The 27,374-nt window shown below is 38.6% G+C and overlaps 1 protein-coding gene across 1 annotated transcript in view; it reads left to right on the top strand.

Moving 5' to 3' along the window:
• Positions 1-252: 252 nt before the first annotated feature.
• STK26 (serine/threonine kinase 26) overlaps positions 253-27,374 on the top strand; it is a 34,209-nt gene continuing 7,087 nt past the window's right edge. The window contains exons 1-5 of the mRNA XM_050901569.1: positions 253-352; positions 16,191-16,421; positions 23,391-23,447; positions 25,135-25,243; positions 25,337-25,494. Of these exons, the coding sequence (XP_050757526.1) occupies positions 311-352; positions 16,191-16,421; positions 23,391-23,447; positions 25,135-25,243; positions 25,337-25,494 (597 nt within the window). The 5' untranslated portion in view covers positions 253-310. The remainder of the gene's footprint in view (positions 353-16,190; positions 16,422-23,390; positions 23,448-25,134; positions 25,244-25,336; positions 25,495-27,374) is intronic.

The raw sequence follows: 27,374 nt of genomic DNA, 5'->3' as shown, positions 1-27,374 counted from the left end.
GCATGGGCAGGGCGAGCGGCGCCAGCCGGCAGGGCCGCTGCTAGGAGCCCGGCGGGCATGGGAGAGCGGCGCTAGGGACCCCCTTCCCGCCCGCGTCGCGCAGCTCGGCCCCAGCCCCGCGGCCGCGAGGTGAGCCGGCGGCGGGCGGGGGCTGCCGGGCAGGGCGGGCCGCGGGGAGGGAAGGAGGGAGCGGCGGCCCGCGACGAAGCCGCCTCCCCACCGCTTTGTCCTTCCAGGCCCCGCCGCCGCCCAGGAGCAGGGAGGCCGAGAGAGGGGAGCAGCGGGCGGCGCCCGGCCGCCGCAGCCCGCCATGGCCCACTCGCCCGTGGCGGTGCAAGTGCCCGGCATGCAGGTGAGCTCCGTGCCGCGCCGGCCCCAAAATGGAGGCGACGGGCCCGGGCTCGGGCCCGGCTCCGGAAGCGGCGCTTGCGGCCCCACCGGGCGGAGGCCGCCGCTGGGGCGCAGGGTCCGGGGGACCGCGGGTGGGCGAAGCGGGGCGGGCGACGCGGCTTGGCCGCCGAGGGGCCGCGGAGAGGCCTCCTTCGGCCTAGGGAGGAGTGCGGGCCGGAGCCCTCGCCGAGAGAGGGAGGGGGGTGCTCTGAGGTAACGGGAGGCCCTGGAGGGGCCCCGCTCCCTCAGCCTGCCCCGGGGGGGCCGCGTACCTGCAGCCAGCCCCTCGGAGGCGAAGAGTTTCCCCTCCCTCCCTTCCCCCTTTGTTCAGGGTTGGCCACCCTGCATCCAGGAGCACATAAGAGCTTCTAAAACTGATTAAAGGCGAAATGAAGTTAATCGTAGGGTGTGTGGGTGTGCTGTAAATGACATATCAGGCTCGCTGGCAAGCGTACCTCCTGCAGGACTTCCCCACCAACGTGCACTTGGCGCTGGGCCTTTAGAGCAGCTTCTCCGAGGACCTTGCGATTAATGGAAAGGTGGTAAACGCGAAGTTGGTGGGGATACAGCACAGCGGCCAGCTTGCTGTGGGCAGCCGTCATCTGTCAGAAACTTACACCTCCCTTCGGCTGGGAATGAGACCTGGTGTCATTTCTATATGTTTGTGGTATCTGCTTAGAAAACAAACAAGCTTGTATGTTACTGATTTTCGTAGGAAAGGTGGAATACCTCTGACTCTTCGTTCTTACTCCACTGGACAATCTAATACAAGTTTGGTCAGAGATCTTTATCAAACGTAAAGGAGCTGAGGACCAAACTCATTTCAGTGTTGATTTTTGCTTGTCGGACATTGGCAGCCCAGTCAGTGTTTGGAGCTTTCTCTTAACTTCTGGGATAGTCATGCCTGTATAATATTGGAGATTTTTTCAGTTCAAATAGCATAGAAGCCTTTATGATAACGTCTCTATGTATGTGAGATGTACGGTAAAGAGTTCAGGAGGTTTCAGAACAGAAAGTTAAAATTTCTCTTGGTTAGGTATCTTCATCACTTTTAGAAAGTGTAGAATTGATGTATAAACAGTATTTATATATTAATTTAGGCCAGTTACAATAGCAAGGTTTGGTTTACCTTTCTGCTTTGTAATAATTTGCAGGCTTTCTGAAATCAGTTAAATTTTGGTCATCCACTGACTTTCTGTTGATATAAGAGGACATAAACCACGTTTTCTCAGCCTCCTTGTTCCATTAATATGTCAGGGTTACTGTTGTATTGGTACATCCTAAAGAAATTTTGTGATAAAAGATTTAGAGGCTTTAGCCTGAGCTTCTTTATTTATATCCGCTGGTTTTTTTTAGTGTGTTTGTATTTGGGAGACTTCTATTTCAAAATCCAAGTTTGTCAATTTCTTATTTTTATATCTGCTTAATGTATTGCTGTCCTATTTTCCATAGCTGCCCTGTCATCACAAAAGGACCTTGAAATTATTTAAGGTCCTGTTTTCCATTGTTATACCAATAAACTTCATGTAATAGCATACTTAGTTCCACTAGTATTGTTAGTTTAACCCAGACCCCTTAACATATATCTGTATGTATAAAGTTTTTTTTTTAAACTGTTAGATATGTACAGCTGCATGGAATTAAAATACATTTTTCCCTTGGTGACTTTTTTTTTTATGAAGACTATTACACAAGTCTTGAAAGTCTTAGAATGCAAAGAAATAGAATTTGGTGCAAAATTATTCTGCTCACTCTTCTTTTAGAAGAGTCATAAGACAGTTTTTTTAAATTAAAAAAAACAACTTCTAGAAGAGTGCGGTAGTCTGAGGTATAAGGGTTGCTTCTTTTGTTTTTTTTAACCTATCTGAACTATTCAGTCAGGATCATTTGAGTGATGATAAAAGCGTTCCCTGCTCTCTGTGTTAAAGTAAACGCATGGTGATCGATTGAAGAAGGAATAAACAGGTTCTTCTGTGATGGAAGAAGATCTAATAGTTACATTAAAACTATCACTGTGGGAAAGTGCCTGTAATGTCAAACCCCTTGTTTTGTAGTCTGTGTTGAGGGAAACATTTTATTGAATATAACAATTGGAAACTGAATTTGCCAGAGAATGTGTTACAGGTTTGAAGTTCTGAGTTTTATTGTAATCTTACACCTTCCCTCCCATGTCATTATTAAAAAAAAAAAAGTATCAACAAAAATCCAGAAATAATGTATTATATAATTCCCATACTCCAAAAAGAAGACTTTGACAGTTTATCACCAAAGTATAACAGAAGCTTTTTTGACTGTTTTAAGATCTTTCATCTTATGAAGAGTCAGGTTTCCTTTAAAAAAAAATCCAAACATGGAAGATTACAGAAAGTCACATAGAGTTATTTTGGTCAACTCGGAGTCTGACTTTCAGTACTCTGGCAACAATGGAAGACCCAGAGGTAGTATTATCTGTTGCCCTTATGAGTAGTTGCAGAACCATTTGTTTATGTAGTGGTTGCGTTCTGTTTAACCTGTCTTGTGTCCCTAACAAAACCAAATTTTATACCTAACAATTCTTGCCTGTGCAAACAACTTCCTAAACACATTCATTTTCCTCACTCCTTTGGAAAGGCTCCACTTGATCCAATTGTGTGATGTTAACTTACCCAGCTGCCAAACTTCTCAGCCCATTCAATAAAATCAAAGTACTCGGTGAATGTATAAAACGGTGTTCTGAAGCTGAGCATGATACCCAAAATTATGGCATTTTACACAGAATTCAAGACAAGAGGGGAAAAATGAAAGGTTGATGGAGCTATGTGAGCACAATTAAGGTGTCCTGGTTACATGAAGCACAGTTTGCAATGAGTTTGAATGTCAGGTTGGAGTTTTTATTCAGTAATGTCACTCTAACTTTGTTCCTTGGGATAAAAATATTCAAACTAGTTCTTAGTCTGGAATGCTTTGAGATTTCACAGTGAAAAACTTGGCCACTGGCACTATCTTCAAGGAATCCAGTTGAACTCATACAGAGCATTTCTGGATATGGCATGCAAGAGAGATTTTAGAGCCTACCTGTGTCTTTTACCCACCCAGGGCCTGTACTGAAAACAGAGCTGGAGTGAAGGTGTTGGACCCCTTATTGGTAGTCCTACACTACTGCTTTTCTCTTGCCCAGCAGGCAGGATGCATAGTTCAGAGGGTTATGTTTCAAGTGACCAGGAAGTTTAAAGTATGTCAGTCATTTCAGATTGATGCATTTCTGATGAACTTATGTTATTGGCAACATCTCATACAGTACTCTAAAACTTCTTCACAAATAAAAGAGGCTGGAAACTGTTAACTTACAAGTAACAATTAACCTTTCTAAGGTGGACAGTAAGGAAATTTTTCTGTCTGTCAGCATCCTAGATTTCCAAACTAGTCTGTAAACTTCAGCAATGGAGCATCACTCAAGTAATAAATGTCTTTTTCAGCTGGTAGAGTTTTTATGGATAAACTTTCCCTTTTCCTATTCTAATTTGTTGTACAAAATCTTAAGTCTGAAATATTCATTAACTGATGGAAATGTTGATTCTTCTTATTTGCATTTCTTCTTGTCAGTACGCATGTCTTTGGAACCTGATTTGGGGCTTTATTTCTCTTTATCTCTGCTATCCTACTCATCTAAACACTTCTTGTTTCCTGTCTCATCGCTTTGTTGATATCTCCTGATCCTGTATGGCAGTAGTCTTGAGTGCAGCCAGAAAGGTTGTTTAGACCTGGTCTCCATCTGGTTTTATTGGCATTCAGACTGTCTTGCAATAAAAAGCCTGACTTCCTCTAAAAGCAGAGCAGCCAGAAGCATGTGACCTGTCAGCCGGTGTACTCTGATTCACAGTTGAAGGATTGCTTGATTAAATACAAACTTGGATGTAAAGGTGAGCTTTGCACTCTGTGCTGCCAGTTAACAGACTGGCTGTAGGGCGCTGCTCGCTGAACAAGCTGCGCCTGGCAGCTGGAGAGGCTCTCCCTGCAGGATGCTCAGAGGCAGATCAGTTAACGTCTAGTTATTGGATGGATATAGAAGGATTAAAGGAGAGGTAGCATTTAGTTTTGGAAGTGGTCTTTTTCATAGACTTAGGAAAAAAAAACGTTTTCTCTTAAATTAGTGCACCTGTAGAAATGTGCTCTTTATGTGTGGTGCCTAAAGTGGAAGTCTGTCGGATTTCTAGTAAACCTTATGCATTGTCCTTAGAAGAATATGACTTCTGTTAAGAGCAAGCAGTCTATTACTGTCAAATACTTAAATGTTTAGAGGGTGGGCATTAGAGGAACTTAAACCTTTGAAGAAAGATCCATTCAAGGATCTGTTAATTTATTCCTCTCCTAGGAACTGAGCTGTATCCAGATGCTTCTACAGTGAGTTTGAAAAGGCTTTACGCTTTTATTGTTTAGAGACATGACTTACTTAAAGGAAACTGGAAAGTCTAGCACTTGCAGGACACCAGGAGACTTCCCAGTGCCTAGAAAACAGGGATTTCTTATGATTAAGCTAGGATGGACTCCAGTGTTTTGGTGATGAATACCTTGTCCAAGTTCAGTTCCTTGATTTGTACTTTGAGCCACAGTGCAGGCAGACTGCAGGAAGATAGTATTTTAAGACCTGTGGAGAACATGCCTCTCTGTTACTTGAAGCAGATACGCATTAAAATATTTGTGGAATTCAACACTGCGGTTGTTCCTTTCCTGGTCGTGCTTGATGTACAAGCTGTATCATATCTAATAGTAGTCTGCTAACTCAGCTCAGGCTTTATTAGCTGAACTTGGTTCTTCCGTCTTGTGCGTTGTGGTAAGTTACTCTGATGACAAAGAAAAGCAGGGCTCAGTCATACTTGTACTGTCTTAATGTTATCAAAGGAGGAGGCTAGAGTGAGCTCTGGAAAGTGTTCGATACATGGGAGGTGTGTAGGTATAATCACCTGGAATTCAGCAGACGCTTTTATCAGGCTTAGAAGAAAAAATCCACAGCAGTCTTTTACTAGTATTTTTTGTGCAGATTTTACAGTTTTATACACGCATTAAGTGCGCTGACCTGGAATTCAGAGGCAAATCTGCTGAAGCTGCAGAGAGCACATAAAACAAACTCAACTCTTCTCACCTTAATCTCTCTGCTGTTTCTGTACCATCATATGCTGTCAGTGTTGGGCAGAGGATAATTTCCCCCAAAAGACAAAAATATTACATCTGAAACCAGACTTTTAACTTTTAAAAATATATAATTGTTACATTATTCTGTAGTGGTTTTTTTCTGTTGAATTTAACATTGAAAAGATTCACACTGGCTGTTTTTGAACTCCAGTGTCTCAGCTGTACGAGGCCTGATGAAAGTTTTATTTTTCTTTTCTCCTTTTCCTCAAAAAGGAGACTATATAGCAAGTAATGGCTCAGTAATATATTGCAATTTGTTGTCAAAAAATGAAACAAAATATTTATTTAGATGCTTATTTTGAGGGGAGGATTGTTTCTTTATATATAGTAACTTTGTGGCACGCCATGAAGAGTATGTATGACTGAATGTGCCTTTGCAGCAGTATTTGTCATACGAGACCTATGAAACGTCTTAGTGAAGATAGGCAAACACATTAGCCTCAGTTTTCATTGTTTTCAGTGTCCTGAAAATATGGTTTTCAGTCATCTCCAAAAGTGAAAGGATGAATTTTAAACCTGTTAGTAAAAGTACCACTTGTTTGCTTTTTGGTGATTACCTTCAGATTTAAGAAGGAGTCATGAACTCTGAAAAGTGATAAGAGGCTATTGTTTTGCCTTTCATTTATTCAATCATTTTAATAATTGACAGGCAGAAGAGTTTGGGGATGGGGTTGGAGATGAACAGTACAAAGTTGGTTTTGAAATTCTGTAACAAATAATGTTCTGGCATGCTGTAATTAGTGGCTACGTGTATGTTGTCTTTGAAGAAATAAAGAGTTGGTGAGGTATCTATCATGTCAGGAGTCACTGTTCCAAATCCTGCTATTTCTTTCTGACTTACAATAATTGAAAATAAAATTCCTTCCTAATACTGCCTCACCAGTTTTTACTCTATTTAAAGAACTGTCATTTGTTCTTTAAATTTAAACTTCTAGCAGTTCTTCTAGAACAAGTCTGTTCTGCTGATTAGGTGAGGATCACTGAGCACACTCCTTAGCTCCAAAGGAGAGACTTAAATCTCATGGGAAGGGTGCCCATCTAGTGATATTCACTGAAATCCATTCTGCCAGAGGGATTGCTAGCCAAATAAATCCGGGAAAAAGAACTCAATCAGAGAAACTATTAATAAAGGGACTGACAAGATAACAGTAGCTCGCCCGTCTCATTCTTGCTCATATCTTGTGCATGTGGTTTTGCAGAGATAGGCTATATTTATTAGGTCCATAGCTTGGGAAAGAGCATGGCTTCAGCTTAGATCTTTCTTTATGAAGAAAGCTTTGAAGAACTGCGTAGTTGACTCTTAGCTAAAAGTGTGAAGCCAAGTTTGTCTTGCCAAAATCTGGATTTGAATGGTCTTGATTGAGGCAGTGTATCTGGAAAAGCTTTGTGGCCTGATCTGTCTTGGTTCTGCATGAATCCTACATGCATCGATGAAGGAGAACAAGGAATGAGAAATGTTAGTTATCTGCAGGTTTCACACTTGAGCTGTGGAAGGGGGAGTGTGAGAGCCCAGGGTGGCTCTGCTGTTTTCATGAACCAGAAGTCAAGAACCATGTGTTCAGTCCTGAAGAACGTGGGTTTTTTTCTGTTTCCCCCGCTCCGTGATCTTTTGCAGGCTTTCCTTTCAACTGCGTACTGTTATATGTTCGGAATATTTGAATAATGTTGACTGGGGAGGGATCAGAGGGTGTCTATGCTTTGCTAGATGTCAAGCTGTATTTCAATGCAGGCTTCTGTGTTGGGAGCTGAATGCAGAACAATAAAAACACCGTACAGCTTGAAATGACCATGAGTGTTGTAAAGTGCCTAAATGTAAAGCACTGAATGAAAAAGACTGAATTTCTACTGATGTAAATCAATTAAAAACATATAGAGAATTACGAGGGGAGCAAGATGATCTTGCTGTTGATCTCTCACCTACGAAAGTGTCATCTGGCAACCGGTCATAGCAAGAACATTTACATTCCTGCACAGCTTTATTCTAGCCTAGTTGGCAAGAAGAATCTGAATTTTTTTTCAGGGTGTTTCTCTTCCTCCCTTCCCCCTTCCCCTCGCCTTTTATGTAATGAGATGCTTTGCCATCCTATGAATGAGCTGCAAAGTAATTGAAAAAGGAGTTTCCTGAAACGGGCAGGTTGGTTCTGGCAGGGGAGGTTTCTTGCTTCCTTTGTAGCTCATTTTGGAGTTGTATTTCTGGTTTTTCATTATGTGCTTCTTGTAGCTTCAGGTCCAGTATGATTGATATGATCAAGGGCCAGTATTCAAGAGGAGAGTACAGCTTTCAAGCTTGTGGTCGTCTAGCCTTGGGGAGAGGACAGAAATCTAGGGTTCTGGTAGACTGGTGTGTTTGCCTTCCTTTCTCAAAATGGTCCCTACCAAAGCTAAAGGAATGGTGTGATATCCTCTAACCGTGGGTTCCCACTTGGGGTTCATTGCAGGCAGTGATTATGCCTGGAGATTTATCTGCGGTAAATAAACTTGTGGCCTGCTCTTTAACCCACATTGTGTTTTGGAGCCATCCTTTTTTAACAAGTGTTTTTCTGCCTCGCTTTAATTTTGTTTAGGCTGTAAATAAGTAATGACTACTTCAGTGGAGAGATTTAACAAAGTTACCTACATGTGTGTTAAACTTGAGGTCTTGTTGCTGCTTTCTAGTTTATGAACTGGCAAGTTAAAAAGCTGGATTTTGTTGTTATTTTTGTTCTAGCTGGATTATAGTACGAGTTTAATCTTATTTACAGGAGGAAAATCTGTGTATCAAGTTCTAACTTGCACAGAAAAAATGCTAAAATGGCTTCTAAGATAGAGCAGTGAGGAGGCCTGTAAAATTTACGTAGCAGCTGCCATTTAGCTTTACATACGGAACCTTTAATATTAGGAAAATGGTCCAAATGCCGTAATGATATAGTTTATTGCTCGCAGAGTTTTGACGTAGTTGTTCCTTTAAATGGGTGTGGCAAAAGTAAAAAAAAATTGTGTACTGATAAGCAGGCTGCTTGCTGAAAGGAAAGGCATACTGCTAAAAGTAGGCTGCAGCCCATAAATGGTTATTTTTCCATATTCCTATTAGATGTGGCTTTTGTAATCTCTCTGTAGATTAGGTTTTTCAAAGCAGTTCATAAAATGGAGAGATTACAAATGTTCTTTAGCAATGAGAAATTGCAGTAGTCCTCTAGCTTCTGACTTCTGATTCAGGTGTACAGGCAGTTAGTTCATTGAGGTGGGTTAATTACCCATTCAGCAGTCACTTGTCCTGCACTGTTCAACAAAGGAGATTAAATTTGTTTTGAAAGATCAAGTTGTTGAACTCTAATAAATGCAGAATGGAGTTTGAACGCTTTGGGATACCAGAACCTGTTGATTTCTTGAACTGACTTCTGTCTCCATCTAAGGATGTCCATCCTTCTAGCTATAGAGCGTTCAGCCACTTAAGTCTTTTTCAAATGATAGTAAAGACCTAGCCACATAATTTGTGCCACCCTCCATCCTTAATTTCTCTGACTCTTTGGTAGGCCATGCTCCTCAGAGATGCGAGCAGACTGAAGGATATGCAGCTGTATGCAGTGGTTTGAGGATTTTTTTTTTTTTAAAGATACTAGGTGATTAAAAGATATTGATACATTGAATGGAAGCTAAGTGGGACTCCATTTGAAATGTAAGGATATTACAGAGAAGCTCACTGGCATGAGAAATTTCTCTTTGTGTTTGCTTCCCTCAATGCAGAATACTCTTCATAAATAATTGGTGTAAATTTTTTTAATTGCCTGTGTCAAAGAGCTAATCTTTGGGAGATGTGTTGTTGTTCTTTCTTTTTGCTTATTTATGCTGTTTGCTAAGCTTCTTCATGTTGTGTTACCAAAGTGAAAGAATGGCTAAGAATAGAGGAAGTGAGTTCAGTGGTTTCCATTTTCGGCACAACATACAATTGACAGCTTGCATCTGCCACAGGTCAGAGATGGTTTGGAGATGAAGGTGATTCTTTCCTTAAAAATCTGAGAATGGGTGGGTTTGAATGCTAATTTTAAAGTTTTGATGGTCACATGAATTTTCAAGCAGCTCGCCTTATGGCTGACTTGATGAAGACAAAGCCACATGGGTTTTTTGCTTGCTTATTTTTGCTTTTGTTTTATACTGAAGTTCTCCAGGTTCTCACTAAAAATGGCAGTGAGTCTTGGCTCCCTTATCCCCTCAGATAAGGGAGATGTTTCATAAAGTGTGTAACAGAGGTCAGGTCCCATTTAAGGACAGCAAAGCTCGGATCTAGTCTGTGCTACCTACCATGGAGAAAAGCTTGATAATGTAAAAGTTTGATACTTTATAAAATCAAATTATTTTGTTGTTAAAATGATTTTTCTTCTTCAGTATGTATCATACAGTTCCAGTAAATATAATGAAGTATTTACTATCCTGATGTTTGAGTCTTGATGCAGGGTAGCATCAGAGTTTAGTTACATGCAAAAGTCGCTGAGAAGCGCGAGTGTGTGTACAAGATGGAGAAAAAAGATGTCTACAGGTTCCACCCTTGTTTTGAATGTCTGCAGGTTCATTTTTTTCTGATTCTTTATAAGTAATAATGGATCTGCACCTGTGCCTTCATTAACTTCAAACTATTTAAATTTTTATATATATACAAACACACACACCTATGGCACTGTTTGTGTGAGTAACTTTAATAGGATTTTAAAATTAAATTGACGGGGGGAGGTGGGGAGGAGCTGCAGGAATTAAAATCTATCACTACATGTGGTGGCTTTATTGTAAAGAAGGTAAAATACAGAAATATATGTAATGTATGTGAATATATATTGTTATATAATAGGATATGCATGGTGTTTAATTAATATATATATAAAATATTTGAAACTACATGCAGATAGTGTATGGAAAGATATTCAACTAAGAAGAATGTATCTGTTGATTAAGACATTACTCTAAAAAGTCTCATAGCCTATCAGGTTTACCAATCTTACTCGCTCTTAATTTCAATTTTTTGGGGGGTCGGAACAGAAGAAAAACTTAGAGGTACTTTATTATCTGAAAGTAGATAAATGTCTATGAATGGACTGATTACCTATGATTTCAATGTGTTCAACCCAGATGCAGTATTTGGTAAGAGTCAGATAAATGCTGAGAATAGATGTCTTAACTTTTAATCTCTTTTTCTTTTATTGACTTTCAAGTGTCTTTTTTACTCATTGTATTTCAGGTATTCATTCTTAAGACAATAAAAGATATCTTGGAGGTTTTACAGATAATAAACTAGGCCTTATAATTGCTATTTAATTTTATTGTTCGCTGTAATTCAGACAGTGCGGACAGTGGGACTTAAGAGAAATGGTGCAGTGCATGCTGGCTTCAGCAACAAAATTGGCATACGTTTCTGATCTGGCATTTTAATGCTAATGTAACTGTGAGGCTGCACAACAAATTAATTACTGGGGTGTTTTTTTACGGGTGGGTTGGGTTTGGTTTGGTTTGGTTTTAAATGTTTTGCCATAACGTAACCTCCTTCTTTTCCTCAACCTTTCTGTAAGATAGCTCTTTTCATTATAGTTTATCTTTGACTTCTCCCTGGCTATGAAGATCAGGTTTTTATTTTAGTGAGCAATTGCTTGAAATGATGGTCTTTTAAACACACAGGTGATTCCAATGGCTTCCAAAGATACCAATACGTGTTAGGGTGCCACAGTAGTGGATACTTGAAAAACATAGGAGTAGACACTTTAGTCTTCTCTTACGAACCTTTTATAAACTCTTTTGAGCTAATTATTGCATCTTTATCTAATGCGTGTTTGAGTAGTGTCTCCCAGTGTAGGTGAGCTGTTCTGTAGTGCTGCTACAATTTTAAGGGAACTTCTGTTCCACATAAAGCCTGGGAGATGCTTGAAAATCCAGATAGTGTAACAGCATTTCTGGGTCAGGTTTTAGAAATACTGTTAAGACAACAGGATATATATTCTCACATTGACAGACTACTTAGAAGAAATCTCACAAGACTATGTTAAATTATTTGCTTTGGGAGACCTAGAGGATCCTGGTTTTGATTTTGTTAGATACAAGGCATTAGTTCAGTCTCTGTCCAAGATTCTTTGAAGCTTTGGTTTTTCGTCCAGTTGTACTCAGTATCCTTTGATGAAATTCATTAATGAACAGTCTTAGAAGACCTGTTTCTGTAAAAAAGCTGTCCTGCACTGACAGATCCTGAAGCAGTCTAACATATTGTTTCTTCTAATTTGGTGTATATCATTAGATATCTGTATAATCTTGGAAGTTAGATATTCAGTGTGCTTTAACTTTGTTTCAAAGGAAGAACACAGAATTTGGAGAACAGGTACATGAAAAGGTCAGAGGTGGGAAGGTGAGTCAGCCAGTCAGTCTTGTGGCAGAATGCAGCCAGGACATTGCTGTGTAGCTGTGTTTATTGGAATCAAAAGAAAATGCTTATTTAAGCCGTATTGGCAGAATACTTGATGCAACTCCTACAGGTACGCTGGCAAAAATTATGCTATAGTGTTTTTTATTTGGGGCTTCTGAGCAGGCGGTTGGACTAGATGACCTCCTGAGGTCCCTTCCAAGCCGAATTATGCGATGATCCTGTGACTCTGTATGTGTACATACATATGTGTATAAACACATACAGTAATGGCACATGGTTGGATAAGAGAGGAGGAGAGATTTTACTGAACACTAGCGCAGGCTGTATGGTTGTGCTGGACTGGTGAAATGGTGGACTTGCTAAGTTATGCAGAGGGCTTGTATTGTCACGCTGGTGCTGGTACTGTTGCTCATGCTGGCGAGGTTGAAGTTGGCATGCGAATGTGCCTGTGCTTGTCATACTTGTTGCTGCTTTTGTCTGTGGAAACGGCCTTAGGGAGGGGAAGAGCAATAGATTCTCGTCCTGATTTGTCCACTTATAGGTGTTATCTTCAGAGAGGTAATGATGGAGTCCATACACTGTCTATTGTATTGTTACCATCTGCTGCCCAACAGACATGACTCCCCATAGAAACCAGTATTTATTTAAAAAAAACCACAAACAATTATTCATGCAGGCAACTTTCAAAGCTTCTAAACCTTTTTCCCCGTTCAGTGAAAGATCTGTGAAAGAACGGGGAGTAACAATTGGTTGTTTTGCTCGGGAGAGTTAATAGTGTTAGAAATCTTAATTTCTACCGTAGTAGAAGCTTCACTGGCAGCTGTGCTGCAAAAAGTTGTTGGTATGTATTGGGGGTGTGTATACACACATACACACTTTTATTTATAAAAAATATATCTCCATCCTTTTCTATACCAGGAGGAGGAGGATAGGCATTACTGCATTATACAAATTTACCTTTGCTTAAAAAGTAGTCTTTTAAAGTTTTGGTGGGGTTTTTTTAATTAGTTGTAGAAAAACATTCCTGTAGAACAATAGTCTGAAAGACAAGGAAATTAAGGTAAAAGCAAATCTGTTTCCAAATTCAGTCTTTGTTCTAGGGCCATGTTTTAAGTTATGTAGTGTTCTGAGTTTGAAGCCTTTCCAAAGGACATTATCTCAATATTAGCCGTAGTTGGTCAGAAATATTTGCCCTTCTCCTGGAGTGTCCTATAGTCCCTTGTCAGCCTTGGTGAATAACAGGAGCTGTAAAGCTGACTTTGCTTGCTGTGAGAGGATTTTCTCAGAATAGAAAGATGTGACTCTCTCCTCTAGTAATCCTGCACAGTTTGTTCTCCTCTGATGCCTCTCTGTTCCACCTCTCCCTCCCAGGGATGTACATGGAGTTCTGTGGTGCCGGGAAGTCCAGCCGTGCCCGATCTCTCCCTATACTCCAGCACTCCCACGTAATGGCATTAGGAGTTGTCGGAAGTTAAAATAGCCTTTAAAGCTCTGATTCACCTGAAGTAGCTTGGGGGAGAGAGTTTGGAGGCCTGGCTTGTTTTGTTGATGACCATTAAGTGGGTGCATAGGATTGAGTGATGCGCATTTCCACTGAGGAGCCCAGAGGAATTTTCTGCTTAGGGTTTCTCCCCAAGCAAAACCCAAGTGTTACCCTTTGAGTTCATCAGATATTTGTGAAGGGTTGGATTAGCTGACTATGTCTGTGATTAAATTGCTTTTATCTGTGTGGAAGTGTTTAACAGGTTTCATCTCAAATCAACAATAGCTATTAGTTAGCAGGAATGATTCCTGGAATCCCAGGCTCCAAGTGTGTCTCAAAATGAAGGTAGTTTTTGTGAAGATGAGTATTTTAGGGTTAATGAAAAGTTTTGCCAATCCTCTTAACTCTGTTGTTTCTTGGGGGTGTGTGTCTTTGTTTATTGTAAATGGAGAACTATCAGTTAATTATTCCTTATTGCAACTAATGTAGTTTAGGAACACATTAAATTGCTAGCTAAGTGACAATTCGGCAGCTTAACTAGCAGCAGGGAAAGGCTGGGTGGCAGTCGCTGCTGCTTTTGCCACACCTGTCCCTACAATAATTTTTTGAAACACATCTGAAAATAGATTTTAAATTCAGATTTTTTAAAAAATTATTTTAAAAAATTTTTAGTCTTAACGATGAAAAGATGGCAGGAGCTGATGCAGTAGTGTATGGCAATATGGCTGTCTTTGGGCAGTTTGCAGATTTACTGGTTTGTGGGGTTTTTTTGGTCTAACTAAAAGCTTTATGAGCACCTGAAGCCTTCAGTCATTTTCTTTCCCAGTATAATAATATTAGTTGTCCCAGATTTCAGACCAAATAGTACTCATCCTCTCTTTTTTCATTTGCTTTGATTATGTGTTTGTTCATCTTTTGTCTTTCACTGGATCTATCAACAGAAGAAAATACAAATTTTTTTGCTTAATTATTTCTCCAAAGGTGGGGTGTTTTTGTTTCGTTTTGTTTTTTTTAATGGAGCAGGGTAGCAACGAACTCATTGTAGACAAAGGGGAAATTCCTCATTCTTCTTGCTTTAATGTGCTGCTCAGGAACAGCAGTGTGTCTTGTATATTTGCAAAATCTAAAAATCTTAACTCCACAGATCAGCATGAATCTGCCATACTACTTCATATTCCCTCCTCTTGTGATAGCACAAATGACAGCTTGGTATATATGAGCAGTGAACTGATTCTGCTGAAAATAAACCTGACAAATCATATGGTTAACTCTTAGCTAAATCTGTTTCCTGATTCATCTCACCATATTGTGGAATAAATTCGGGTTCTGATAGAAGGGAAGAAGTGACAATAAGGGCCCGGTAAGGAAATGAGACTGTCTATTTTGGACTAGGTTAAAGTAGTAATGTATTTTTTTCCCCAGTAAAGATTTTTGCATCCATTTGCAAGAACACCAGTGTAAAGATGTTTTCTGGAGTTTCATGTTGATACTTGAGTATTTTGTTATGTAGGGTAATCTGTGCCTTGGGTTGAATGTCTGCTTTTGCCAAAACTGTCACTTCTTTTGCTGGTTCTGGAGTTTTGGAGTGCGAGAAAGATCTAAAGCAAAGCATCTCTTTCATATATTCAAATGTTGCTATTGAACCAGAGGGCTTTTTTGGGCAGATGTTTCTTGATCAAAGACTGATTTGTGCAATGAGTTGCCCAGTTCTGACAGCAGTAATGTGTTTAATTCTGTTGCTCTGCAAAGCATGGGCTATTCTCTTAGCACGCCTGTCTTATCTCTTAAAAATACTTTTCTGTAAACTTTCTTACTATGGTCTGAAGTTTTGTGTTCTTAAACTGTGGAGGAAGTCATCTGTATCCTTCAGAAGTCACTGCTGTGGTTTTTGGATACACAAGTTTCTCTAAGCAGCCACATAGCATGCTTTATCTTGAAGGGAAAACGAGAATTTGCTTCCTTTTTGTTTCCCTCGTGACTACTTGAATGGAGATGAGAAATTTAAAATATTTGTATAATAATCAGTCTGCTGATCTTAAGAGTAGTTCATCAACAGAGATTCCAAGCCAGATGTCTTCAGCAGTGCTATGCTGCCTGGTGCTCTGCTCCCCTTTTTAAGGCATGCTTGGGTGATACCAGCCAGTTCTGATCAGTACCCCAGTTTCAGTGCTCTGCCCCAGCCTTCTTATTCCTTCTTTGAACATCTCTCAGTCCCTTTTTCTCCACTTTCTGTCAGCATTTTTAGCTGCCCTGAAGACGCCTGATCTTACCAGATCTCAGAATCTGCTGGTGAATACCGGGTAGTGCAGTCCTCTCACAACTAGCTCCACACTGTATTGATAGGATGCTCTGTCTGCCCAAGGCTGTTGGCCAGGTAGAAAGCCCAGCCTTTTCTGCCTGGGTGATGCTGTTAGTGCTTCTGTGCCGGTAATTGCATTCCCCAGTCTTCTGAATTACTGCACAGATAGGATTAAGAACAGCTCTATTCTTTCATTTTAAAGGGTTGTTATGTGGGGAAGTGAAATGAGGTTTGTACCTGACTCCCTCCCTGGTGAGACTCGTTTACCTTTGACATAATTGTATAATGTATGTTCTGTAACTAATAGCTGAATTGGAAGTTAGTGTGCAGGAAATAAATTTATCTGATGTGAGCCTTCTAGTGATGATAAATCTGGATGATGTGCTTCTTGGGAAGTAATGAGAGCTAATAACTTGGAAGTAAATTAACTTGTGTATCTCTTCCCCCCCCATCTTTTTTTTTTTTTTCCCTAGAACCATAGAGCAGACCCAGAAGAACTATTCACAAAACTGGAACGCATTGGGAAAGGCTCCTTTGGTGAAGTCTTTAAAGGAATTGATAATCGGACACAGCAAGTGGTTGCTATAAAAATCATAGACCTTGAGGAAGCAGAAGATGAAATAGAAGATATACAGCAAGAGATAACTGTTTTAAGTCAGTGTGATAGTCCTTATGTAACAAAATACTATGGATCATATTTAAAGGTAATGTATAGTATTGCACAGAAATTTACTGACACCCACTTTTGAATGCTGCTAGGAAAAAATTCTAAAATTCAGGAAGAGTTATCATGCCAACTTGACCTTTTTTTGGTAGGTTTTTGTTTTTCTTTGAACAGAGCTTTTCACTTTGTTTTGCTCCTTTTGCTGCTTGCTCTTTGAGGCTGGAATTTGCACAAAACAGCTAGAGAATGAACAGAGTTGATAGAGGATTCCTGTTGCCATTGCTGTTGCTTTTGGACCTTGGTTTTCTCTCCTCCCTCCACAAACCCTAGCACAATTTTGTGGCCTTTCTGGGGAAGAAAAAAATACCTTCATAGCTATAGAAACAAAAACCTTTCTCTGATATGGAAAGAAACCCTGCACCGTGTAGAGATGTGTTGGTAATTATGCAGCATAGTAGGCCTGAGACTAAAACTGGCATCAGCAGAGTTATGTAACCACTGTGTGAAATGTTATCTAAGGCATAATTTAAAAACAAACAAACAGAAATGAAAACCTACAGAAATCCAAAATGTTGAGTAAGTCTTTTCAACTTCCAAAACTGTCCAGGTATAATCACCTTAAATGTTGCTTAAGTGATTTGCACTGCATATGTGTTTTAGATGATTTTTACAAAAAGTAAAACCATTTAATAAAAGCTAAAGTGTTAACCATAGTTAGAGCTATCTTAAATGTCTGGGGTTTTTTGTTTGTTTGCGTTTGGGTTTTTTGTTGGTTTTTTTTTGTTTGGTTGGTTTTTGTTTGTTTGCTTGGGTTTGATTTTTTGGTTTGTTGTTGTTGTTTTTTCCTCCCCAGGCATTTCTGGCTTCTTAAGGTATAGTGGGTTTTTTGACATTATTCTAAAGACAGATCTCTGAGAAACATACCTGTGTCACACTTGTGCTGTATCTTTCAGTGATACTGTAAAAGTATTTGCAGAATTTATTTAGTAGTGTTCTTTGTAGATTTGGCTTTTTTCCTCTTTAAATTGCCAAAGTATTCCATTTTTAATATTTTAATGCTAAGTGGGTAGTTTAGTTTTCTGTACTCCAAATACTAAATTCTCATTTTGACCAAGGTAAGACAGCTATGGTGGCTTTGCTGTTTACTTAGTTACTCAGTGTTCTGTGGGTTCTTCATGCTGAAGTGAACGTACAAGTTGTTACTGATGTCCCATCTTTCCTTCTCTTTACTGGGCTCAATTAGTGGGATTTTTGTTTTGGTTGTTATTAGTGATAGAGCTCTGAGATGTAGTAGGATTTATTTCCTGCATCATAGTATATTAGAACAAGGTCATTCTTCTCAAGATAACTTTGAATTCAGCTAGCAATGTTCCCCTGGAGCAGTGCACAAATGGTACTGCAGATCCAGACATGATCAATCTTTTTTACAGTCCTTTATTTTCTGTGATTAGCTGAGTCCTAAATATTATCCTCCTGGGTATCCATCATTTTAACTTTGTGTTGTAAAAGCCCAGTTGTTTGCCTTGAAGTACAAACAGCTCAAGGTAAATCTTGGAAAGTGTTTTTGCTGGGAAAAGTGTTTTGTTAAATTTCAGAATTAAACAGTGATTTCAGCAGCTGTAAATGGGGAAATGAAACCTTGATTTGGTGGAGGTTTGTTTTGTTTGGTTTTTGTTTGTTTTGGGGTTTTTTTGAGGGCTGGTGGGTGGAAAAAGCTTTATAAGTCATGGATTGAATAGGGAAAGAAAATAGTCTTTTCATTATTTACAGCAACATAGGTACTGAAAGCAAAAAGGGTATTGCAAATCTGCCTAAGTACCTGTGCATCACAGCAATTTGTCTTTGGCCTTATTGTGCAAGTCTTTCACTTTTTACGGCTTTTCTGAAATATGTAAGTGTAGTTATTCCATCAGTGCTATAAAACAATCAACTTCTGGTTAGAGTTTTTTATTTTTAAAAAATTCCTGGCAAATACAGGATCATGTTAATGCTTCATTACTTTCCTCCCCACTGTTTGAGTTCTTTCCATTTCTATTCTAAATGGATAAATTCTGAAAGATTAATGCTGATCTCTTGTTTACTTTTCACACTTCTAATGTTTTTGGGGAAGGAAAATTTCTGTGCGTGGAGCTTGGGGAGATGTTTGTGGAATTTTGGTTACTTTCCTATTCCTTTAAGAAATTCCTCTTTTAAAAAAACCAAAACCCAAAAAACTAAAAAATGCTTCACAGGAATGTTTTTCATCCCAGACTAGCATGATAGGTAGTTCTACTACTTGCTGTTCCCCAAGTAAATGAATAAAAATGTCCACAAATAAATAAATAAATAAAATTACTGTTTAAATAGTATCTTGGCTCTAAATTTTTCTTAGGCTAGATTTATCCTTGGTTACTAATACTAGATCATTCAGCTTGAAATTCCTCAGGGGAAAGAGTGTATTAGCTTTGTTAAATGTGCAAAGAATCTTCTATGCTGCCTTTTCATTTTAGTAATAACGTGTATTTTGAGAGTTGTATCTGTCTACTTTTTTTTTTTTACTTAATTGCTATAGCTTTTAACTTTTTATTAGCTGTTGCTCTGAGAATGGCTGTCAGCCTAAGTATTGAGCTGTGTAGTACTTCATTCAGGATTTAATTTCTCTATATACTGTAGACATCTCTTGGAAACAGTGAAGTAGGTACAGTTGAGTGCCAAGTGACTGTATAATTAAAGGTTAAAGAACATTGAGGTTAAATTCTGAAAATTAGGACATCTTATTTCTTACAAAGCAAAGTCCTAGGCTGCAGAGATTAATAGCAGTTTGCTATGGATATGACTGGTACGAAGATCACATTCAAAGCGGTCTTTGTTGGTGAATACGTAGTTTTCTATATAAAGATCACTGAAAATATTCCTAGAGCTACCTTTTAAGATAGTGGCGAAAAAGAGCATTAACATACAGTAAATAGAAGGTATTTAAAAATTTAAGGGAGTTTTCTTTTTTCCTTTGCATGTTTCTTTACAGGAAAACAAAACAGTTGAGCCAGCCTGCCCTCGTTCAGATCATGCTTATGGAATAGAAATAGTTTACTAAAATATGTTAATCATACATGTAGCTTTCACTGAAGCTCTAGGAATGCCATCAGAAATGTTTTGCACTGTTTAAATCAAAGAGACTTAGTATTTTCCTGACTATACCAAAGTAAACCCTCAGTGCAAAGGCATTCAGATTGCCTACAACAGTTACTGATATTTCTTAGTTGAGTAATCTAGATCTGGTTTAAATCTTTAAATTTGATAGTTCTTACTTTGAAGAAACTGTAGCTGAGACCATGTGTTGGCTTCAGGTTTTTCATGTGTGCCTCAGTTCATCCAATTGAACTGTAAAGGAACATCTTCTGTTGTAACTTATTCTTAGTTTTTTGACCAATTTTAAGTAAGCTTTGAATTGGCAGATCATTCTTGTTATCAATTTGTAGTCAGTTTCAGTTTTTCCTCCAGTAAGATAGCATATTTGATAATTAAAAGTTGTTTATGACTGAAACACGAAAGAAAAGATGTTAACTCTGAGGGGTTTCTAATTGCAAGCATTTAAGATGAGAGATTTTATTTTTGTACAGCCTGTTCTACATATTCTGCAGCTTTACAGTTTCCTCACACTTTAGGATGCAAAGCCAGCCATGTGGCTGATGGGGATGGAGTCTTGGGGAGCCTGGGGCTTACCAGCTACATGCAGGCTCTTCCAGGTGTTCCTGCTGCTGAAAGGGGGAAGGGAAGAGTGTCTTTATTTCAATTACTTGACTTACTAATTTGTAACTTAGTCAGCTCAGCTGATGCCATGTAAGATACTCATGTTCTGCAGCCTAGCTGCTCATTAGCTACAGCTTGTACATCTGACTTGTAAGTGTGATTTTAAAAATATGGACAGTCCCTTAATATTTTTATCTAGCAGTGCAATGTTACTTGTCTGTTATCAGATATTTTACTCTTTAAGAACCTTATCATTGGTACGAGATGGCAAGGTCTACTTCCTTGAGGTTCTTGGGATAAAGCTGATGCCAGTTTTCAGTTATTGTGACACAAAAAGGTGCAAAACCCCCATATCTTTGTAATTTGATGTACCTGTATATCTTGAATTTTGGAGTTTGAATGGGAGTTTCCCATTGAATTAATCTTAGAGCTTAGGCATTAGTAATTTTTTTCTTAAATTTTCATTGGGTATCTGGCAAGATCAGTAGTGTTTTCTAAACGTACTGGTAGGTGATGTACAAGCATATATATATAGTCAAAGAATGCACCATAATAAACACATTTGTGTACCGTAGTGAAATGGTTTATATTGTGTCTTTGACAAATGCGTGTAGAATTGTACTAGCTTACAGCTGTATTAATGCAACTTTTGTAGCTGTAAGATAACTTAAATCCTGACGTAGATGTCTGTAGATGTTCATATTTGTGGAAGGTCAGGATCTAAATTTGTCTCCTCGTCCTGTATTGCACTTTGATTGCAATTAACATCACATCTCAATAAATAAAACATTGGTTATGGAGGGTACCCTTGAAAGTGATAGTGCATAGCAATGCAACAGTGTAAGTTACATTAGATAGCTAAAATGAGTGTTTTCCTCAAGCCTAATGGTTTGTCAATATGTATTACTACCTTATCAGTTCAGGCAAGAAAAAGATTAAAGGTATTAAAAGTTACCCTAGTTCTGCCATGTTTTGGTTACGTAAATTTGTGAAGCTTGATAAAATACTGTACTTTCCATCTGATCCCATAGAGATAGATCTTCTCTTGATGACTGAAATTTCATTATTGTTTTCCCTATTTGTGCCATCTAGCCGAGGGGTTTAAATATCTGTCCTTGTAACTATTACAGCCACCTGAGTGTGCTCTTTTCTTTTGCGGTTAAAACAAGCCTGAAGTTATTCTCAGTTTTTCAGATTTGACTATGGAGAACTCCTATAGTAGCATCCAGAGACTTCCATCAAAATTGTACAGCACTTTGTGCAGCAAAGCTTTGAGACAATCTGAAGATACTGTTTGTTCTACATTGTCTATTTATACTTGGTTGACCTAAAATAGCTAGGAAAAAGGTTGTTCATGCCTGGCTAGAAAATATCCACACCCGGTTACAGTGGATAGTAGCAATTTCTTTGAGACATTATTTCAGAAACACAGTACTTACTCATTTTCACCCTATACTGTTTTCAAGTAATAGTCAAATCCTCCAAACATGTCTGGTAACCACAATGTTTGCCTTAAACTGGAGTTCCTTGCAGGTCTTCTCAGCTGACAAAGTTGGGCTTTATAAAAACTGCTAAAATTAGCCAGCCCTTCCCCGCTGATCTCATAATATTGGAATAGACTCTCATAAATGGTGTGTTTTTTAAATTCAGTATAAATCTAATAGAGCACACTTTGTTAAGGTAATTGGATGTGGTGCTTTCAGAAACTGCACCTTTATTTGCTTGTTGAGTTTTCTTTAGATTTCTGTCACTAGTCAGGCAATAGGGTGGGAAAGCATACAATATAGAATGCAAGAGGCTTTAAAAAGTACTTCTGCCATAAGCTTGTGCTCTGTTATAAGGAACTAGCACTAGTAAATATTTGCTGAAGACTTAAACAGCGTGCGTGATACTTTGCCAGCTCTGGTTCAGTTGAGTATTTTTAATAACTGGTTTTTATTTTAAATAGAGAAATGTTTTTATTCACAGAATTTCTTAGAGTAGTAGCCCAGAGATTAATATTTGGGTTTCTTCTGAAATGTGAGGGGATTCTGGCAAGCAAATAGCAGAAGATCCCAGTTTTGAAACATAGAGTCTGTAGATCTGATACCACATCTTTCCGGTTTTGTTTATGTGAACCAGACACCTTTTGCAGCTACATACCAAGGGCAAAGTCAGCATCTAGAAATCAGTGTTAGAAGAATTTGTCACTTCTAGTATTCTAGTAGTTGAGACATCTCCACAAAGAAATAGCAGAAACTCATGTATTCACAGGGTTTGAGATTCAAATAGCGTGTAGTGAAGGAGTAAATGAACTCTGCAATATTACTAGAAATAATTTTAAAAAAAATCCTAAGATAGGTGCCTTAAGTCATACTTTTTATTGAACTATATTGCTCTTGTCTTTGACCTTTTTATGGCTGATTTCGAACCTCTGATGTGAAAACTTTGGAAACCTGAATGTTTTTGTAGGGTTCCAGGTCTGGCAGTGCGATTTCTCCTGGCTGGTGGTTGTAGTGCTGCTTTGTGTCTCAAACTCGGAGCTGCCCCTGTGGTAGCAGGCATGTTTTGTGGTAGGATGTAAGTCCTTAGGTGCAAGCATATTCAACGGCTGTCAATTCTCACTTTTTGCTGGATCTGACAACTTAAGTTGGAGCTTGTGGACATGTTAGATACACACTTGTGCAGTTACCACATAGGTGAAGAGGCACCTAGCAGCTACCTCCATTAGGCTTTAAATTTCTGTTGTCTTTGAAGCGTGTTCATGCTCACTCTCTCGCTCAAAAGTAATTTTAAGTTCTGAGTATTTTCCTCAGATGAGAGGTGTGGTGATGTTACAATAAACTTTCCTATTAAAATTGTAATGCTTCTGTATCACAAATGGCTGGATTTAATAATTGTAATGCAAAGACGATCTTTTGTAAGAATTACAACCTTACGTTAAAACACTAGTTTAAAATTAAACAACCACCAAATCACTTTTTTCTCTAAGTTCCATTCCTTTAGGTGGAATCATTTTAGATACCAGTTAGCAGAAAATGATTAGTGGTGGGGGGAGTGGTGGTCGGGTTTTTTTGTTGCTGTTCTAAATACAGAAGTTGAACTTTTAATTGATATGTAGACATCTTGCACAGGAGCTGTGTGATCATTCTACAAGAAGTAATTGCATGTAACTTGGTGATTAATGGGACTCTGCATTTGCATTCTCCTAACAGCATGCTGGTAGTCTATTGAAATATATAATTTTTTTTTTTTTTTATGGCAGCCTTGGACTTCTAACAACTCATGCCTTCCTTTACAGGGCACAAAACTATGGATAATAATGGAATACTTGGGTGGAGGGTCAGCTTTGGATCTTGTAAGTATATGATTTTTTTGCATTATAAGTACTAGTGAATTATTTCATAGTGCTTTCATATCTCTTTATAAAATCTAGTCCCTGGAGGCAGCTGATATTACATCACTGCTACATTGTAATGCTCCAAAAAGTGTGAATGTGAATGGTAGTTCTGTTATATTGAATTGATGTTGATTTTTTGGTTTTTACTGTTTTGTCTCTAAGCATTAGGAAGCATCCATTTCTTCTCAGTCAAATGTAAGGCAATTTTTTTTTAGTATGAGGGGAGGTACTGTTCTTGCCATATGTGGTGGGTTTTTGGTTTTGGGTCATCTGTCCGTCCCCTGTCCCCTCCCCCCAGCAGAATTCATTATACTTGAATAAAAAATGTTTCCTTTGGGATTGAGTCTCAGGAATGAATGAAGTGTGCGCTCACAGAGTACAGTTAATTTTAACTGGTTAAAAGGTGTTGGGTTTTCCATTTTCAGGTATTTTCAGTTAAGCATGAAAGTGCCTTTTACTTAAGATAGTGTAGCATTCATGAAGGATGTAGCTTAGTGAGTACAAGAGCACAGTCCACTGTATGTGGATGTGGTTTCCCCATACTTTCAGTACAGCTCTGCCTCAGCTGTAAAGCTTAGAGACCCACCCTTTCCTGTCAGATAATATAACTCAGTCTTTGTTTGTGTGATTCTGAAGGAAAAATATCATGTCTTCAGTATTACAGAATGGTGTTAATTATATATTTGCTAACAGCGGTCCTGTCTGCAAGAGTTGAAGTATGTGCTTAACTTCACACATCTATTTAAACTTCTTTATGAAATTACATCACATCAACTCAGCTACAGGAATGCAAAAGCATAGTAATTATGTGTAGCATGTAGTAGGTTGTAGCTCTGGAACTTAGTGTTTTTGAGAAAGGGGCTGTGAGATACTTACTCTTTAACACTTTTGAGTAATTCATAGTCTTCTGTGGAGTGTCAGAAATAGTGAAATAGCTTTTACTAGTGACAATTGAAACCACCGAACCTTTAGAAGAATAAAACTTCAAGTTTTGCCTCATTTGCCTCACTTTGCCATACCATAATTTTATGGTGTTCTCTGTTTCAGTGCTGTGTTGCTAGTATTTTTTTTTAATAGCAGAATCACCCACCGTAATTGCTTCTGTTTTATTTACATAGCTTTCTAATGTGCAAAGTTTACACTTATTCCATACTAGCAGCTTTATAGTAACGCATTATGTTCTTGATGCAAAAGCAAGCATGGAATAAAAAATGCTGGAACAAGAAAAAAATGCATCATTAGATTTAAAAACCACAGTCAGTAGGCTAATTTATTTTGAAATAAACTGAGTTTCACTTAATCTAAAACGCAAAATTCAGTCTGCTGTGTTTGCTGTCTGTAGGAAACTATAACTTTGTGGAAAGTTAGTTCTAGCTTTTCATGTGCGTTGCATGCTGAGGGGAGTGCATACTGTATACGTTAGAAAAGTAACAGCATTTTCAATGTATTACCCATAGAGGAGATGTGAAGATGATCATTCTAATGGCACCTATTTCTGATAGAATGTTGACATACTTCATTGAATATTTCATGAATTCTCTTAGTTCTTTAAAAAATCTTTCAAGTTTAAGATTTAATTAAATTAATAACAAGGCAAAAATTAGATACAAGACTAAAATTATTTTGATGTATCTTTTCTCTAAAGCTGCGTGCTGGCCCATTTGATGAGTTCCAGATTGCTACCATGCTAAAGGAAATCTTGAAAGGTCTTGACTACCTACACTCAGAGAAGAAAATTCACAGGGATATAAAAGGTGCATAACATTTTAAATGTTACTTTGTTAAAGCCTTTAAAAATCATAAGAGCCATAGTCTAATTTAGATATTATGTTATTTCCCCTTGGCAGCTGCCAATGTCTTGTTATCAGAACAAGGCGATGTTAAGCTTGCTGATTTTGGAGTTGCTGGGCAGCTGACAGACACGCAAATTAAGAGGAATACCTTTGTTGGAACTCCGTTTTGGATGGCCCCTGAAGTTATTCAGCAGTCAGCGTATGATTCAAAAGTAAGTATGAGAGTAGAATACCTTTTCTTTGTGTCTGCAGATCCAACAGAAATGGCTTGGATTTTTGTGGTTTTAGTTCTATCAGTATGGAGGAAAAAAGTAGATTTCAAATTACAGGGTTTCAAATAATAAAATTAAAAGAATGATTAAATTGTTTTTATACAGTAGTTACATGTCATTGTACTCACATGCAAGACCCATGCAAACTCACCAAGTAAAGTGATGCTTCCATGTTAAGATTCTTTCAGAGAAACTCCCTGGATGCTTTCAGTGTTGTGGGTTGGTTGGTTTGTTTCTAATTTCAATTCAATGTTTTGCATTTAATTCTAACAGTAATAAAGCTCTCACAAATTAGAATGCCACCAGAACTTATCAGCTTATTTAAAGCCAAGATGGTGGCTGCAATTCTACTCTCTTCTCAGATTTTTGTAAACAGCTCTGGATAGAATTTCTTCAATGGTATTTCTGAGAACCTGTGTAATGCTGAAGACTTTAGCACAGGTGACTGATCTTGAGAAGGAAAAAAGTAACTTGAACAACAGGATGGGCAGCTGTGGTAGCATTATGGTATCTTGTACATGTCATGGGAGCTGTTGATGGATGACTAATTGCAAAGGAGAGTTTCCCTATGTGAACTAGCAGTAGAAAAGCAGACCTCCTCCATGTTTTTCTGAGGGTTGGGAACTGCTGCTAGAAATGACGATAAGGAGGGAACAGTCCCCTCTTCTTTCATGTGTATACCCACAAGACGACCTAGAGCGTGTGGTTAGTGAAATGGCAGTGTACTTCAGTGCTGGCATTGGACTTGCTATGCTCTGTAGATGCAACCTTAAATAGAAGCAGGAAATCTAAAAATCTTGGTAAATGCAAAGTAATACTTTCATACTGGTTTTTCTCAAATAGTAAACATGTAACTGTACTTGTGATGTGCACATAAAGAAAAGACTGTTGAATATCTGAGATGTCCTGAAGATATTCACACTCCAGGAGACTTTCCCAGGATCATTCAGACTTGAAGGAATTTGTGTACATGTCACAAGGGTTCTTGCTGATACGGAGGAGTATGTTGTAGTTCTCATGTTAAGGGTTTCAGTGGTGCACCTGTAACGTGCTCCCTAGGGCATTTTGGAAAAGCACTCTACCCTGTTTTAAGAATGTGTGTTGTCCAGTTGAAATGAGAATAGTTCCTCTTCTGCTTGCCCTGTGTATAAATCAGCTGTACCACTCCTTCATTTACGTCCTCCCAGCAACCTGATCTTTTGCCTTCTGTATCTCCTCAGTATGTTGCAAGAGCAATGCCCTCTCCCTTTTCTTTCTATGCCAAAAGTCTGGTGGGAAAGCACAGAAGATGCAAGCCTTTGGTAGGACAGACGAAGGGTTTTGGACAGGATACACTTCAATTTCTAGACTAATACTGATGAATATTTTGGCATCTGGACTGAATTTTAACCTTTCTCCTTCTCTCCCTACTTCAGAATGACAGAAAATAAAATAGAAATGCATACATTTTTGTAGTGGCAAAGATTTACAAGCCCCGTCTCTTCTTTCAAAACATTTTACTCCAATATACAATTGTTGGTTATGACATTTCAGTAATAAACAATGCGCTAGTTTAATTCTTCAATATTAAGTACAGATATTTTGGTTCTTGTGAATAGGAGAGGAATATTGGAGAGATGCAGATTGTAACCCTTGTTTACTCTATGGGCAACTTTGGTTTATGACTTCTGTGCCAAGTGTAGTCAACCATTGCCAGCCACTGTTTAATGAGAACACCTTTAGTGACCTTAATAGCTATTATAGCTCATCTAAAAAGATGCAAGTAATGTATATTTCACTTGGGAAAAATCTCTAAATCAGAAAAGAGGTTTATAATTCAT

The sequence above is a fragment of the Gymnogyps californianus genome, chromosome 9 (genome assembly GCF_018139145.2).
Source record: "Gymnogyps californianus isolate 813 chromosome 9, ASM1813914v2, whole genome shotgun sequence".
NCBI lineage: Eukaryota > Metazoa > Chordata > Aves > Accipitriformes > Cathartidae > Gymnogyps > Gymnogyps californianus.
The sequence above is the reverse complement of the archived record's forward strand: the minus strand, read 5'-3'. Positions and strand labels throughout refer to the sequence as shown.